At 44.5% G+C, this 15,322-nt stretch overlaps 1 protein-coding gene across 9 annotated transcripts in view; it reads right to left on the reverse strand.

The window, feature by feature from the left end:
* Nucleotides 1–15,322, reverse strand: part of CHD6 (chromodomain helicase DNA binding protein 6) — a 113,591-nt gene that overhangs the window by 15,856 nt on the left and 82,413 nt on the right. For 4 of the 9 annotated variants that reach the window (XM_083508350.1, XM_083508356.1, XM_083508351.1 and 1 more), the window contains 12 exons: nt 14,559–14,702; nt 13,862–14,117; nt 13,253–13,463; nt 11,273–11,468; nt 10,569–10,733; nt 10,098–10,280; nt 8,413–8,523; nt 3,952–4,154; nt 3,356–3,555; nt 2,473–2,632; nt 916–1,005; nt 58–161 (listed from right to left, as the gene is read on the reverse strand). In XM_083508350.1, the coding sequence (XP_083364476.1) occupies nt 58–161; nt 916–1,005; nt 2,473–2,632; nt 3,356–3,555; nt 3,952–4,154; nt 8,413–8,523; nt 10,098–10,280; nt 10,569–10,733; nt 11,273–11,468; nt 13,253–13,463; nt 13,862–14,117; nt 14,559–14,702 (2,023 nt within the window). The remainder of the gene's footprint in view (nt 1–57; nt 162–915; nt 1,006–2,472; nt 2,633–3,355; nt 3,556–3,951; nt 4,155–8,412; nt 8,524–10,097; nt 10,281–10,568; nt 10,734–11,272; nt 11,469–13,252; nt 13,464–13,861; nt 14,118–14,558; nt 14,703–15,322) is intronic. The other 5 variants (XM_083508355.1, XM_083508353.1, XM_083508357.1 and 2 more) reach the window with 2 other exon arrangements.

A 15,322-nucleotide genomic window follows, 5' to 3' on the forward strand; every position in this document is an offset into this window, starting at 1 on the left:
CCCTATGCATGCTTGCTAGGAATTAAGTCATATTCCAGGCCATACAAAAAGTAATACCATGTTTGAAAACGCCAATAAGGAGGGATTTATCTGCTTCAGCATTCCACCAATCCACAGGAATTTCTATGTAGTCAATGTCTGGCAGGAGGAAATCCAGATCTCTGTGAAGGACAGGCAAAGATTATATCCCAAGAATGTTCTGCACAGCCATTCCTCTCATTTATACAAATTTGGGAATGAAATAGTCTTTAGGTTTAAGAGTAGCACAGAAGGGGCGTGATGGAACTCATGGGGAAGGAAATTCCACAACAGCAGGGCCACCATCAAAACAAATGGTCCATAAAGGATCTCTCCAAACTGTTTTGTCCTTCACTAAGACCACGTATGTTTCAGCAAGTTCCAACATCTCTATAAAATGTTCGGAGTGTGGACTTGTGAAAATCCACTAAGAAGTGCTGTAAAATGTTCCAGGTTCACTTCCTGGTATTTCCAGGTAAGACTAGGAAAGACCTGGGTGAAATCCTGGACAGTTGCACCAGTCAGGATCAACCGGTTCATTAAAATATTTAATTTTGTTGCTGTCTCCAGGATAGGTCTTGGGTCTCCTATCAGAGTTTTGACATGAATGGATCTCTTTTCTAATTCAGCTGAGCTTATTGCCGCTCTCATCTGCATGTATTTGCAGAACCAGAAATACCCTGCAAAGACTCCACAGGTTTCTTTCAAATATAATCTGCTGTAGGTAAAAATATGCATCCGCAGGGTTCTACAATTTCCTGCTGAGTGCAAAAACACCTGCGCGTGCGCGCGCACACACACACACCAAGTCAAAACGCAGCAACTCAAGCACATGCTGTGTATGTTTCTAACACGGGGGACTGTAAAGCAAAATTCCAGAAGGCGAATGTAACATACTTGGCAGGAGTTCCTTCAAAGGCTTTGTCGGCTGCCTCCCCCAACACTTCAGCTTTCAAGTAGTAGAGCATCCGCACACGAAGCAGCACCCTACCGAAAGGAAGAGCAGCAAGTGATTCAGAGGGCAAAATCTTGAGTTTCCAATATGCTGTCCAAATCTAACAAGCCAATCTGCAGGTCTCCAGGATGTGCCAGTTCATTTGCTGGCAGTGGAAACTGTCATTGCTGCCTTGTTAGAAAGCTGGCCTTGCAGGGACCAGATCCCAGTGCTAGAAGAGAAGCCACTAGGCATGCAGGCTGGGGAATAAGCAGCTGTGATTTACGTTACACTTCACTCTTTACTCTTACTCATAACTTGACTTACTACCCAACATAAAGGTAAAGGGACCCCTGACCGTTAAGTCCAGTCGCAGACGACTCTGGGGTTGCGGCGCTCATCTCGCTTTACTGGCCAAGGGAGCTGGCGTACAGCTTCTGGGTTATGTGGCCAGCATGACTAGGCTGCTTCTGGTGAACCAGAGCAGCACACAGAAACGCTGCTTACCTTCCTGCAGGAGTGGTACCTATTTATATACTTGCACTGCATGCTTTCTAACTGCTAGGTTGGCAGGAGCAGGGACCGAGCAATGGGAGCTCACCCCATCACGGGGATTCGAACCACCGACCTTCTGATCAGCAAGCCCTAGGCTTTGTGGTTTAACCCACAGCGCCACCTGCGTCCTTACTACCCAACATACGTGCACACAACAAGAAAATACATGAGATAAGGTGGTATGTGAGGGGACAGGTGATATGCTGCAGTCAATGAAACGTATTGAAATCTAATGCAGAAATCCCAGGTTTTCTAAAACCAGACAGTTAAGAAGAAGCACATTCACTTGGTATCCCCTTACTGACTACCTAGTGCCAACTGGGTTGCATTTGAGACACAGGAGAGCACAGTTCCAATCCTGTGTCCACTGTGCACTGTAGAGAAGTGAGCAAAATTTGCCAGTTGCATAGTCTCTTCCAGAAAATCATGATTAATTTATTTTTGCAAAAATCCACTAGGTTTTATTCAAATATGTTCTGACCAAGCAGAGAGCATGCATTTCTCTCAATGACTTGCACCAAAAGAGAGAAGCTAAACATATCTAATCACTGGAATGAGTGGGTGTTTGTTTCCTGCTCCAGACCTGGGGGGAACAGGAGTGGTGCAAGCACATGTCCCTGAGTTTTCCAATTTGTACACTCATCCATTTTACATAGTCTGGAAAACCTGAGCTGGGGAATATCCTTAATCCTCATGGATCCACAGCAGGAAATCCCAGCTTCCTCTCCATACAGTTTTCCAAACTTCAACTTCAATTTCTTCAGACAGTTCTCACCAAGTTGGGGGTGGGGGGTGGAATTGACTCCTGGTTCCAGAGGTGCAAAAACAGGAGCAGACTTCCTCAAAAAACGGTTTGAGGTACCTCCATAGTGAACATGCGCAGCAGCTGATAGATCAAACAAAACCCCACACTGGATAATGCATTATGGAGCCCCCAGTCAGCACCCCCTCCCCAATTTGCTCACTTGTTGCAATGTTGTTTTAGATGCTTTTTGTAGCTGTCATCGTGTAAGACAATCTCTGGGTTGCAGGTGGTGAGCCAGTCAGCATTCTTGATCTCAGGGAGCAGCATCTGGTTCTTAGTTTTCTTGCCTTTCCTTCCTCTTGGCACTGGGGCTGATAAGCCTGCAATAGGCAGGGGGAAGAATCATGAGCATCACTGCAGACTCAACATGGCTCTATAGCAGATCTCTGGCCAGATCTTTTATCTCCTCATACGAACTGTGACAGATGAACAGGGCCCTCCACCTGTCACGTCATCTGACATCGTGATGACATCAGGTGACTGAAAAGTGGGTGATTCTGCCCACCTGCTGAAGTTGGGCCACTGGGGAGTGGGGATAGGGGTCTGCTTCCATCATGGCCCCACAGGAAATACACAGGAGAAATAGCACTCAGCAGGGCTGAACTGTCCATCTATTAGCTGATGTTTGGAGAGTTCAGTCCTGATCTCTACACGGTTCTGTGCAGGACTGAACTCCCTGCTCATTAGCTGATGAGCAGGGGGGTCAAATACCGCTGCTTTGTCTGCATCTGCCAGTTCCCAGCAGGGAATCACAATAGATAACTGCTCTGTGTTCAGTCTTAAATCTTTTCACACCATGTCTCTATGCAAGTAATGCAGCTCTGATCTGAGATCTTTGTTGCATATTACAAATGAAGGTTCATTCACTAAACGGAGGACTTAAAACTCTTACACTTTATTAGCAAGTGCTTTATTAGCTTTGATGTAAGCTAGGAAAGGACCCCATGTCGGAAGTTTTTATTTAGCTCCTACTTTCATTGCATTGAGGTAAAGCTGAAGCTTAAAGTAGGTGATAAAACAACAACAAAATGAGCCTATTGTACCTGAATGGTTCTGTAGGGCCTGGTTCTGTCCATCCTTTGTGGGAGTGATCAAATCCCAGATAAAACTCTTTATCTTCTCATCTCCCTTATAATGTTTGACACAGTAGACTAGGAGTGCTCGGCAGATCATTTCCATGTCTTTCTCGTTGAGATGCCATTTAAACCGGCCATGGGTCAATATGTCTTTCCAGCGCCCCCAGCTTGAAAAACAAGAGATGTATCTTACATACTAATAAGGACACTTGGCACTTTTCCAGCATCTTCCCACACTGCAATTTATCAATGAAGCCTGGCCAGGCTCAAGAAAAGGAAGAGAGACTCATAGAAAGGGAAACTATAGAGGAAAATGAGCAGGGTATTGCTAAAGGAGGGACCCTGATCACTGGTTCTGGATTTTGGACCCAGAAGTATTTATTCCTCCCACAGATTTCCCTCTAGGCATTGCAGAAAATGCCATGGCTGATAAAATTTGGGAAAGACTGGACACTTATTCTGCACTGAACACTTCACAGATTGCTCAGACCACGGAACCCACCTTCTAGGGCCAGGATAATATGGGGCTGGGCTCCCAGGAAAAGCTTAACAAAAAGACACACCCAAATATAAGCAGGTTCTTCTCCACACGGAAACATTCTGCCCGTAGGTAGCGGCGCGTTCTTTCATTGAGGCGTCGCGAGCGTGTGGGTCGCTCATCGGAGTCACTGTCTAGTTCAGAGAACTCCATAAGTTCATCCTCCTCAAAGGAATTGTAGTGTTTGGTCTGTTTACGGACGCGGGGCCTATCAATCACGAGGCTCTCCTGTGAAGGGAAGGAAAAAGAAGAACAGGTGTAACTACCTGAATCTGCACCCAAAGCTGCCTGGGATGGTTAACCATTTCTTTCTGAAACTGTTAACATCTATAGATTTTTCAGAAGTAAGCACTGATATACATCTTTTTTATAAAAAAAAAAAAAATCACAGCTGGAATGGCCATGAGTTGGTAAACCTATTTTCAAGAGTTGGCCACAGCCAAAACTGAGAGTGTGCACCTGCCTCCCACTTTCCTGTTTTTCAGAGTGACTCTTTTATTCTCTCCACCCATATTCGTTATTGCATGTGTGTTGTGTTATGTTATGGCAGGAAAACAAGAAGAAAATATCTCAGTGGTCTGTTGCCTAGCATTATTCCCTCTGCTGTGGCTTCTTTTGCCCTAGCTGAAGGCATTATCCTTAGGCTACATTTTAAAGCCTCTCCCCATGTGAACCAACCCTGCAATCATCATCTGAGGCCCTTCTTCATGAGCCTCCTCTGTAAGAGGTCCAAAGGATGGCAACACGAGAACAGGCCTTTTTCTGTAGTAGCTCCCTGTTTGTGAAATGCTCTCCTCGGGGAGGCCCGCCTGGTGCCTTTGTTACGTATCTTTAGGCACCAGGCAAAAATATCCAGCTTCTTGGGGGCCACCAGGTGGCGCGTTGGAAGATAGAATCATAGAATCATAGAGTTGGAAGAGACCACAAGGGCCATCGAGTCCAACCCCCTGCCAAGCAGGAAACACCATATAGAATCATAGAATGATTGCCGACAATAACATCTCTCTGACCCATACGAGGTACTAAGGGGCTGCTATGGGAAGTATGCAGTCTTCCTAATCCCCCAGGATGCGGGGGGAAACTGTCCTGCCAGCGGTGTTCACAATGCACCCCCTGAAACGAGTGATGGGGGTGCCGAACACTTGGCACAGGCCCTCGGTGAAGTCAGATCTTCCTGACACCGATTCCAATCAGCGCGTGCTGGTTGCTGCAGCTTGGAATTATAATTGGAAACATACGTTTGGAAATGAAGCTGAAAGCACATACATCAAGTAAAGCTTGACTGATAAGACTGCTGATTAATGGATCTCTGTGACCAGGAGTGACGGACGGATAAGTAAATCTTCTGATGAATTACCATAAGGAGACTGTATGTTTGGAACGAAGGGGGGGTGGAGGAAAAAACTCTTTTTTTCTTTGCATGATGTGACATTAATAACCCTTCACCCCAGATAGAAACAAGATCGTCGTGTTTCTATGAATCACAGGCAGGACTTTAAGAACTATGTGGGACGGAGTATAACAGGAAAGAAGACTGGAGAACGGTGAGAAAAGAGGAAAATTTTTATGACGCAGTTAAAAAATGGCGTCTCGCCATGACAGGTTTGCCGGAGGAAGAAGGACTGGGGGAAGAGAATCAGGATTGTTTGAATGAGAAGGAATGCTGGAATGTAAGTTTGACCTGACAGAACCACCAGACTCATTTGATTTATTCGGTAAGCCTGAGAAAAATAAAGGACAGATCGGAGATTAATTTTGTTTATGGAAGCATTGTACAGAGGCTGTCCCGGATCGATATGATTTTTGGAAGAGTACAAAATCCACATAGACTGCCAGCTTTTAACCTGCTTGTGAAAATCATCAGAGATCGCAAAGAAAGGAATTTATGATAACAACAAGAAGAGAAAGGAAGTAATAAAGGACTATCCGGATAAAACTGGACAGAACTGTCTAATTAATGCAGTAAGATAAGTGATGCTGTTTTGGACTCGAGCTAAGCTTGATGTATGGGTACCCCCAACAAAATTTAAAATTTGGCTGTATAATTTGGAATCAATGTGATATGGATAATGTGATGTGATTGGCCTGTTAATAAAAATTATTTAAAAAATAAAAAAAAATCCAGCCTCTCCCAGGCCTTTAGCTATTCAAACAATATATGGCCTTTTAAACTGGAGGGGCGGGGTATTGCTTTTGTTTGTTACTATTTATGCATTTTTGTGGTTTTATATTGTAAACTGACCTGTGATCCTCAGATGAAGGGCAGTATAGAATTTTAATGAATAAATAGGGCAGACACCAGAGATGACTGGTACTGCCCGAGGTAGCTGGACCATACTGAACCAGTTGTTTGATTGAGCAAGCAGCTGCAGCGACTGGCTCAGGAGGTGGCAGCCGCGTATGCTGTTTTTCTTCCAGGTAGCTGAACACTTCAGTGTTTCTTCCTCCCCACAAAAAACACAGCAACCACACTCTTGTTTTCAGTGCATCCAACTAGGATGACTGACTGTGATGGCTGGAGCCACCTAATACCTTTCAAAGGCGGGGGAAGGAGGGGAGTTCCTTTCCCTTTAACAGCAGCAACTATCTGATAAGCAAGCATGGAAAGAAAGAATGGGAGATATGGTATCCTTTTGGGGACGCAGTCTTGCCTTTGGCAGAGTACAGACAGCAAGAACAGGAATACTTTTAGTTGCTACAACTCACATCAGTATGAGAGAAGGGCAATGCAAAGCTATTGGACTGTCAAAATCCAAAGCCTGAACCATTGTCTGCATCTCTCCCTGGCCCAGTACAAAGTAATGGGTTCCTTTCATTCTATGCTCCTATGCAAAAGCCACAGCTGTCAACATGAGCTTAAAGACAAAAGGGGTGAACGTCCACCTCCAGTATTTTGAAAATACAGGGATTAATTTGTTAATGGTTAATTCATCAGAACTTTACATGAAACCTGAAAACAGCACTCTTTTCAAACAAAATGGTGAATGGCGGTTGTAAAGGTAATAAAACTTAAAGAGATATAAAATATTTCTTTGTAATGAGGTTTCCCTCCAATGTCTGCTGTTTATATTGGCATGTGCATATTTTTCACCTTAAAAACAGCAATGTTAAGGAAATCAGCAAAAGAAAAAGAAATGATAGAAAATAGTAGATCAGGTTTTAAAGAAAAAGACTTTAATTATATGCTTGAATTTTACATTCTTACAATGTCAGTTGATTTGATTTCACAGCACAGAGTATCTAAATTGCTACATGTGGGAGCTGAGGATAAATTGCATCTGGCGCTCAATTTAGAGACTGGTTTAAAATTGAAAGGCTGTTTAAAACTGTACCCAGCTTCATTCAGAATGTTAATACTAACTTCAATCACTGTGTTTTGTTTTATGATGCATCTTGAAGAAGTAACGTTTACTTGATTTAAAAAGTTCTCTTTTCTCCTCTGGATTTTTAAGTGACAGTGTTCTATCTTATATCGGATAATTTTATGCAAGTGTTTTGTGTGTGTGTGCCTTCACATGTGCACGATCATGCAAACATATGTATTGTAGACATACATATGCAGTAAGTAAATGTTTTTCACACTACAAAACATATGTATTGTAGACATACATATGCAGTAAGTAAATGTTTTTCACACTACGCATCAGTGCATTACTATAGGCCACAATTCTAAGCAAGTTTGCTTGGAAGTAAAATCAACAGGACTTGCTTTGCATTAAATACCAGGCTACACTGAAGGAAGTGGCTGAAAAGAAGGAAGGCAGACAGATGCAAATCTATACACTTAAAACAGACTTCTTCACCCTGAGATGAAGAAGAATAAAGTTTAATTTGAAATAAACTATAAGTAAAGGTTAGGTTGTTAAGAAAAACCAAAGTTGGTCCCAGTGGGGAGCACTTTGCTAAAGCTAAGCCACTATAGACCTTATCAGTTCCTTGGATGGGAGACCACTAGACTCTTCATAAAATAAATAAGTACTTTTTTGTTTGATACTTACAACATACCAGGCATTGCTAGATAGTTTGCAAAAGGAATGGGCTTTAACTTACAATAGCTCTCTCAGCAAATTACACAGACATAACTTTAATCTACAAGTTGTGTCAGATGCACTTGCTAGTCAAAGCCATCAGCTGAATAAAGTTATTAGAATCTGATATCCTGACTCAGGGCCAGGTTGTGCTACTGTGCCGTACCTGAGTGGGTCAAAAATACTGCTCACACAGGACAACCCTCAGACCAAGGACCTCAACATGAATTTATAGTATTAGAAAGGATTCTAAGAATCAGGTTCAGGGAAGGGATGGCATGACCCAAGTTCCTGCAGAAGAGATGTTCAGATGATCTGCATCAAGCTCCTGTCCTCCATAATACACCAAAAGTAGCCTAAAGCACCATTGAATAGAGCTTGCTGCAAACAGTTATGTAGGTGTATATGTTTGTGCATGCATTTTATTTCCGGTTCCAAAATAGTAACATCATAATTACCTTCTCATTTTTTGCATCTGTATCCAGCTCTGCTATTTTTGCCCATTTCTGCCAGAAGTTGGGATCATCTAATGAAATGTCAGTTCTGTTTCCGGAAGCAACAAAACTGGCCTGGGAGGTGAAACGAAAATTAACAGACTATACCTCACACAGCAGCAGAACAAAGGAGAGCCGTGAATCCTTTATGCAGAACCACTCAGAAAGAAACCACATTGGGGTGCAGACAAATAATTTGGTAGTTAAATTAGAGAATGCCCAGCAATTGGCTTTCTCCAGCATGCTGGGGATGTTAGGCCCTGGGATAAACAATACGTGATTAGGATTTCTAAATGGTGTTTTTTTCTGGATATTTATACATACTAGGCATTGCATTTAGCAGGTTGGTTTCAAGAAACCCAGCTTGTCAGCCAAACGTATAGTTGATAGCATATAGGCAGAGGTGAAAAACAAACACAGTGTCTCACCCCCAGAACTCTCTTGGTGCCAATTCTCTGCTATGCAGCACAGACTACAACGTGATTCCCTGAAGAAGTTGACCCCTTGGACAAACATCTCACTAATATAGGGAAGGCAAGGAGCATGGCTGGGGTCACACAGGGCCTGTGTCAATGGTCAGTATCATTTGGCATCCCACACCCCACCCGGGGGTTCACTGACAAGCCCCCCGTGGGCTTGCTTTGCTAAGAAGGTAGAATAACTGAGAGAGGCAGTTGCTCCAGTGTCCTGGAGCCAACACCAGAGTCACAAGGCAAATGCTAGATAGAAACAATTCAGTCTAATGATTCAGCTCCGTCAAACACATAAGAACAACATAAGATGACCTGGATGGCCGCCAGATTCTGTGTGCACAGACCATCCCCTAACCCAAACTAGTTTGTTAAGAAAACCCCCAAACTCGGTTCCATGGGTGACTCTGGGTCATCTCTCTGTGGTAGCTTATCTTAAAGTTTTAAGTGTCTATACGCTTATCACATTTATAAATTTTATTTTTAATGTTGTACATTGTTTTAAATGTTTGTTTTCCTTCTGGGATTGTACCCCAAGTGTGTTTTATAAGCTGGTCTCCGACCGTAATAAATTCTATCTATCTATCTATCTATCTATCTATCTATCTATCTATCTATCTATCTATCATCTATCTATCTAAACATAAGAAAAGCCTGCTGAGTTAGGCCAATGACCCATCTAGTTCAGCATCCTGTTCTCCCAGAGGCCAACTAGATGCCCGTGGGAAGTCCGCAAGCAGGACTCAAGTGCAACAGCACTCTGCCCAACTGTGATTCCCAGCAACCGGTTTTCAGTGATATACTGCCTCCAACAATGGAGGTTTGAACACCTTCTCCTCTTCTTTGCTACACATACCCACTGTCCAATTGTAATTCTGATTCGTAACTGTATTTCTCTGCATTTCTTTAGCAGACATCTTTAGTGTCACAGGAAGAAGGTAGCATTCTAATAGTCTGAGAGTCCTTAACCAAGAAGGCACTGAAACCAGAAAGGAAGCTCAACCTTTACAAAAACAAACGCCTGTGAGAATCAGAGGGGCTTGCAGAAAATAATGGAGCACAGCACAAGCCCTTTCTTCCCAAAGGCACGCTCTCATATGCCTGCACGCTACTGAAAATCTAAGCGGACTATTGCAGGCTCAGCTGGTTTTTGCCCCCAAGCAAACAGTATACACCAACCTTGGAAAAAGTGGAGCCTTTCCCTTCAGTCTGGATAGTGATGGTCTGCGTTCTGCGTTGCAGTATTTGGTCAATATCTTCCTCACAGAACTTGGAGCCTTCATCTTCTTCATCCATCAAAGCCCCATAAGCGCCTTTTCGCAATAAATCTTCGACCTCCATTTTTGAGAGCTGCTGCACCTTCCAAAGAGACAAACAAAAAGAAAAGAGAACCCCACCTTGGACAGCGAACAGAAAAAAAAAACTGGCAACTTCAAAAAGTAGGTTCTGGGATAGCTCAGTCAGTAGACCATCAGACTCTTAATCTCAGGGATGTGGGTTCAAGCCCCACGTTGAGCAAAAGATTCCTGCATTGCAGGGGATTGGACTAGATAATCCTCAGGGTCCCTTCTAACTGTGATTCTATGAAGTCTACAGAAAGGTATGAAAATTAGCAGATGCAAAGGTCATGGTTCCAAAAGGCCTCCTTACCCCATTGTTGCTCCCCTTGCGATTTATGTCCTGCAGCACCGCTTTGTCCAAGCCTAGCTTCAAGCTGGCCTTGTCAAACATCTCCCGCTCGTAAGAGTTCCTAGTGATGAGACGATAGACCTTCACGGCCTTGCTTTGGCCTATCCGATGGCAGCGAGCCTGAGCCTACAGGAGAGAGACAAGGAAGGCATCACTGGAGAACTGGCAGAACTGGAGGCAGTGGGGGAGCTTTCTCCATCCACATCACCATCAAAATCCTTCCCCCACCACCTCTCTTAACCCTCTCATAACTGCATCTGAGCCCATCAGGTGGAGGAAGAACAGCCATGCCAAGGCTTCCCAGTATAAAAGACCGTAATAGACACCACCATAAGACTCACCACCATAAGACTCACAAACAACCAAAGCATTTCCAAATCGGGGCATATTAGAGTTTACTTTTATTGTTAGGAAAACTTTTATGAGTACAAAACCCACTGAAAACTAAAAATGCATGTACACCTGAAGCTGGAAGAGATACCCTGTTGATGTGGAAGAGATGGGAGTGTCAGGTTCATGCCCCTTCAAGCACCCTTTTGCCTTCTGAGCAGTGAGTTCCACATTTTTCATGGTCATTCTACATAGTCTCTGTTCCCACAGACAGCAACAAGCTTTTAGCCAGACCTCTGGACCATGTGGTCCCATCTCAGAGATGTTAGCAATACCTGCAGATCGTTTTGTGGATTCCAGTCCGAGTCAAAGATGATGCAGGTGTCAGCAGCAGTAAGGTTGATGCCCAGCCCTCCTGCCCGCGTACAGAGCAAGAACACAAAGCGGTCTGAATCCGGCTTGCAGAAGCGGTCAATGGCAGCCTGGCGTAAATTCCCACGCACCCGCCCATCAATGCGCTCATAGGTGTATCTGTGTAAACAGGGAGGCATAATAGGTCACATTGGGAATAGTGCAAAAAGGAACAGCACAGAACCAGGACTTCCTGCCTCCAACTGTGGCCAAATTAGCAACAGAGCTGTGTTGGTAAAGCTAAGCAAACCCAGTTTCCTTACTCTGGTGTTGTGGAAAAGAGCAATGGCCATGAAGCAGCCATCCCTGTTTCAAATCTCAGTCTAGCTATGAATTCTTTGGGAGACTTCAATCATGTCAATATCTCTTAACCTTACCCCAATCTCTATAATATGAAGAGAATACTGCTGGCCTATGTTAAAGGCTTGTTGCCAAGATTGTTGAGGCATTGTGGATGGAATGCTTTGCGGCCATGCTCTAAAGTGCTAAAATATCATCACCACCACCACCATCTGTATCTGGTTTTTTAAAAATAGACATGCATAGGATCTAGGAGTTACTCTGATATCAACAAATACACCTGGTACTCCAAGACCCCCCTCCTATAACCAAGCTGGTCCCCTATAATAATCCCCCAGTTTCACCCAAAGCCCACTTTTTCCCCAGGGCTTTCTACGTGAGATGTTCTCTGACACCAATTGTCAAGAAGTAGTAAAGCAACTAGATTACTGTGCAAAGAGCTGGAAATGTATTTCAAATAGGCACTAGTACTACATGTTTTTTAAAAAAACTATTCAGTCTCTTAGGTCCCAGATTAAAGTTCTAAGCATCAGGCAACTTAAAGCCCAGGATTTTCCCAACTGTGATGTGCTACTTCTTGTGCGACTTCTAGCAGCCTTTGTCACATTACAGAAAGCAGCTGGAATAAGATTCGAGATGGTAGCTGCAAGTGTGCTGCTTAGAGAGCGGGTCTCCACCAGGGAGGCACTTTTAAGCCAGCAGTGGCTGGTTCACTCAGAGAAGAAGGTGTGCACTACAGAACTGATAAACTGCAGGAGGGCTGCTGGAGCCATCTAGTCTCACAGTGAGAAAGCAACTACATAGATACAGATCACAGTGAACTGCTATGATTTCCAGAGGAGCTGCCACATTACTCTGTTGCAGCCTTGTGGCAACTTAAGCACTAACTAATGTGTTAGCGCGCAAGCTTTCATAGACTGGAGCCCACATCATAAAAATGGGACTCTACTCCACAAAATCTTATGCTATAATAAGTGGGTTAAACCTTTAAGGTGCCACAAGACTTTACTGCATGACAGCGAACTTAAAATGACTGGACTGCTTCTTAATTAGGAACATAAGAAGCTGCCTTATACCAGATGAAACTAGCTGTCTATTTAGCCCCCTACTGTCTATTGTGATTAGCAGTGACCAATCAATCCTATTTTTCACAGGGGATGACAGGAATTGAACCTGGGACTATCTCTATGCAAGGCATGTGTTCTACCACTGAGCTATGGTTCCTTCCCTCTATGGGTACTGAATTCTCAGTAGGGACTGCTATCCCGCATGGTACTGGGTCAAGGCAGATTGTGACTCAAATGCACAGAGAAGAATGGATCCAGGGAAAGTGAGTTATGACAGCTGCAAGGGATGGAGAGTTTGTGCTTGCTTTCACAACACAGTTGTTCCCTTCCTGCCTCCAAGAGTAAAGGAAGAGAATCTATGGGGAAAGAGAAAAACAATAAGGGGATGAAGGAGATAATCTAGGCAGACGGGAAAAAGAAAATGGTATATATGAGTGCACTGGAAGATGACAGTAAGGCTAACAGCTTAGCATGCTCTGGAAGGATATCACTGATCCAGGTGATGCTCTGTGGTGCGAGCTCTTGGGCTGTACTGACCGCCTCTGGATGAGATAATCCTCCAGGATATCAAGGCAGCGCACCATCTGGGAGAAGATCAGCACCTTGTGCCCGCCTGCAATCAGCTTCGGCAGCAGCTTATCAATCAACACCAGCTTGCCTGCTGCCTGGATCATCGCCTGTAGCTGGAAGTCAAGAGCATCTGGACTGTGGGTTTTACGGAAATCCTCCAGGATCTTCTCCTCTGCCCCTGGCCCAGAGAGAGAGGGGGGAAATTCACCAGTGGTTCAAGGTTCATAATCAACTCCCAAAGCATCCCTCGCACATTATTGCTTTGTTTTGGTGCTGCTCATTATTTACCATGGAGGCTTTGGTAAAGGAACTGTGATGGGGGTGCAGGAGGCAGTCCTTATACCTCTAGGCCAAGGGTGGGGAACCTGTAGTCCTCCAGATGTTGTTGACTAGAACTCCTCCCATCCCCGCTGTTGGAACCATTGATGGCACCATCACCCCTAAGGAAACACCCGATTCATCTGCTAAAAGGAAGTTGCTACGGTAACTCTTGCCGCTTCACTACGGATGAGGAAACTGCAGCGGCATCACAGGCCAAGTGTGCTGGAGTACCCAGATTCCAGCCCCACCCCTTACCATTGATGAGGTAGGGGTGGTTGCAGCACTTGCGAAGCTCCATCATGGTGTTGATGAGGTTAGGCATGTTGTGCTGGTTAGCACCCTTGGACAGGAAGCTGAAATTCTTCTCTAAGATAGCCCGGTAGTATTTCTTCTGGATGTTGGTCAGTTCTACCTCAATGATGGTCTCCTGTTTGGGTGCTAGGTTCTTTTCCACATCGTCTTTCAGCCGTCTCAACATCATGGGTTTCAGGAGGGACTGGAGTTTTTTTACCTGCCAGGATCAAGAAGAAAGATATTCCATAAACACTGCATGGGATCTCAGCTCAAACAGCAACTCTAGAACTTCACATAGAAAGGCTCTCCATATGCCAGACCTGGCATACTGATTAAGTAAGCAACTGCCCAGAACTCAGACATGCAAATTCTAAGATGTCAGGGCAAAGCCTGCTTACTGCTCTTTTGTGAGCCTCAAGCAGGGAAAGTATGCAACTAATATGCATAGTTGGAAGAAAGGTAGTACATACTATTACTATTATTACTATTATATATTTATTTATACTCTACTTTCTTCCTGTCAGGGACTCAAGGTGGTTTACAGATAAGAGCAGTTAAAAACATAGGGAAAAAATCATTGAAACACACACGCCCTACTGAAGTGAGCCCCAGCTCGGCACACCAGCTGAGAGTCAATCCTGCAACCTTTCCTATTTACCTGTTCCTCTGTCTTGAGGTCCCCAAACTCTTCCAGGAAAGCCGTCTCAGATGGGAACTGCTGTGGCTCCAAGAAGTTCAGCAGGCTGAAGAGCTCCTCCACCGAGTTCTGCAAGGGTGTCCCAGTCAGGAGCACTTTGTGTTCCTATTTGCCATGCAGGGAGAGATCAGGACAGGACACTTGCTGAGGCAACAGGATGGGCAGGGCGCTAACTCCTGCATTGTGGCCCTGCAGTGCTTTTGCTTCTGGAGCAGAGGCAGCTGGTGACAGGTCACTCTGCCAGTCAAAGGGTCTACTTTCAGCTCTCAGAGAAGCTAGCTTCTCATAGACCATTCTTACATCTTTACAGCCAGCACCTGCCCTGCCCAAACCATTGCCACCCGAGGGAGAAGCAAACATTCTATTGCAAGCCATCTTCCTACAGGAAAGCACTCAACTTCCCAAACTGCCTGCTGTAGAAAATGCTAAGAGTCCACAAGTTTTGACTGATGGTTTCATCCAGACACAGTGACTCTCCTAAGAGTATAACTGGAAAAGCTATGCTATTGTATGCCTCTGGTGTGCATGAGAGACATGCAGCACATAGCTAGAAGGCTGCTAGAAGTTCCCTTTGAGAGCCATGTAGCGACAAAGCACAATTATCTTGGCAAACCTCAGGACATGTGTTGTGCAACTGTGGAGTAGGATCCTGGCCACAGTACAGCAATAGACATAGGTGTGCACTTGCACACCATTCAGTATCCTCGTACCAGGGTTGGATTCCC

The sequence above is a fragment of the Podarcis liolepis genome, assembly GCF_965112155.1.
Source record: "Podarcis liolepis genome assembly, chromosome: 6".
In the NCBI taxonomy this organism is placed as follows: Eukaryota; Metazoa; Chordata; class Lepidosauria; order Squamata; family Lacertidae; genus Podarcis; species Podarcis liolepis.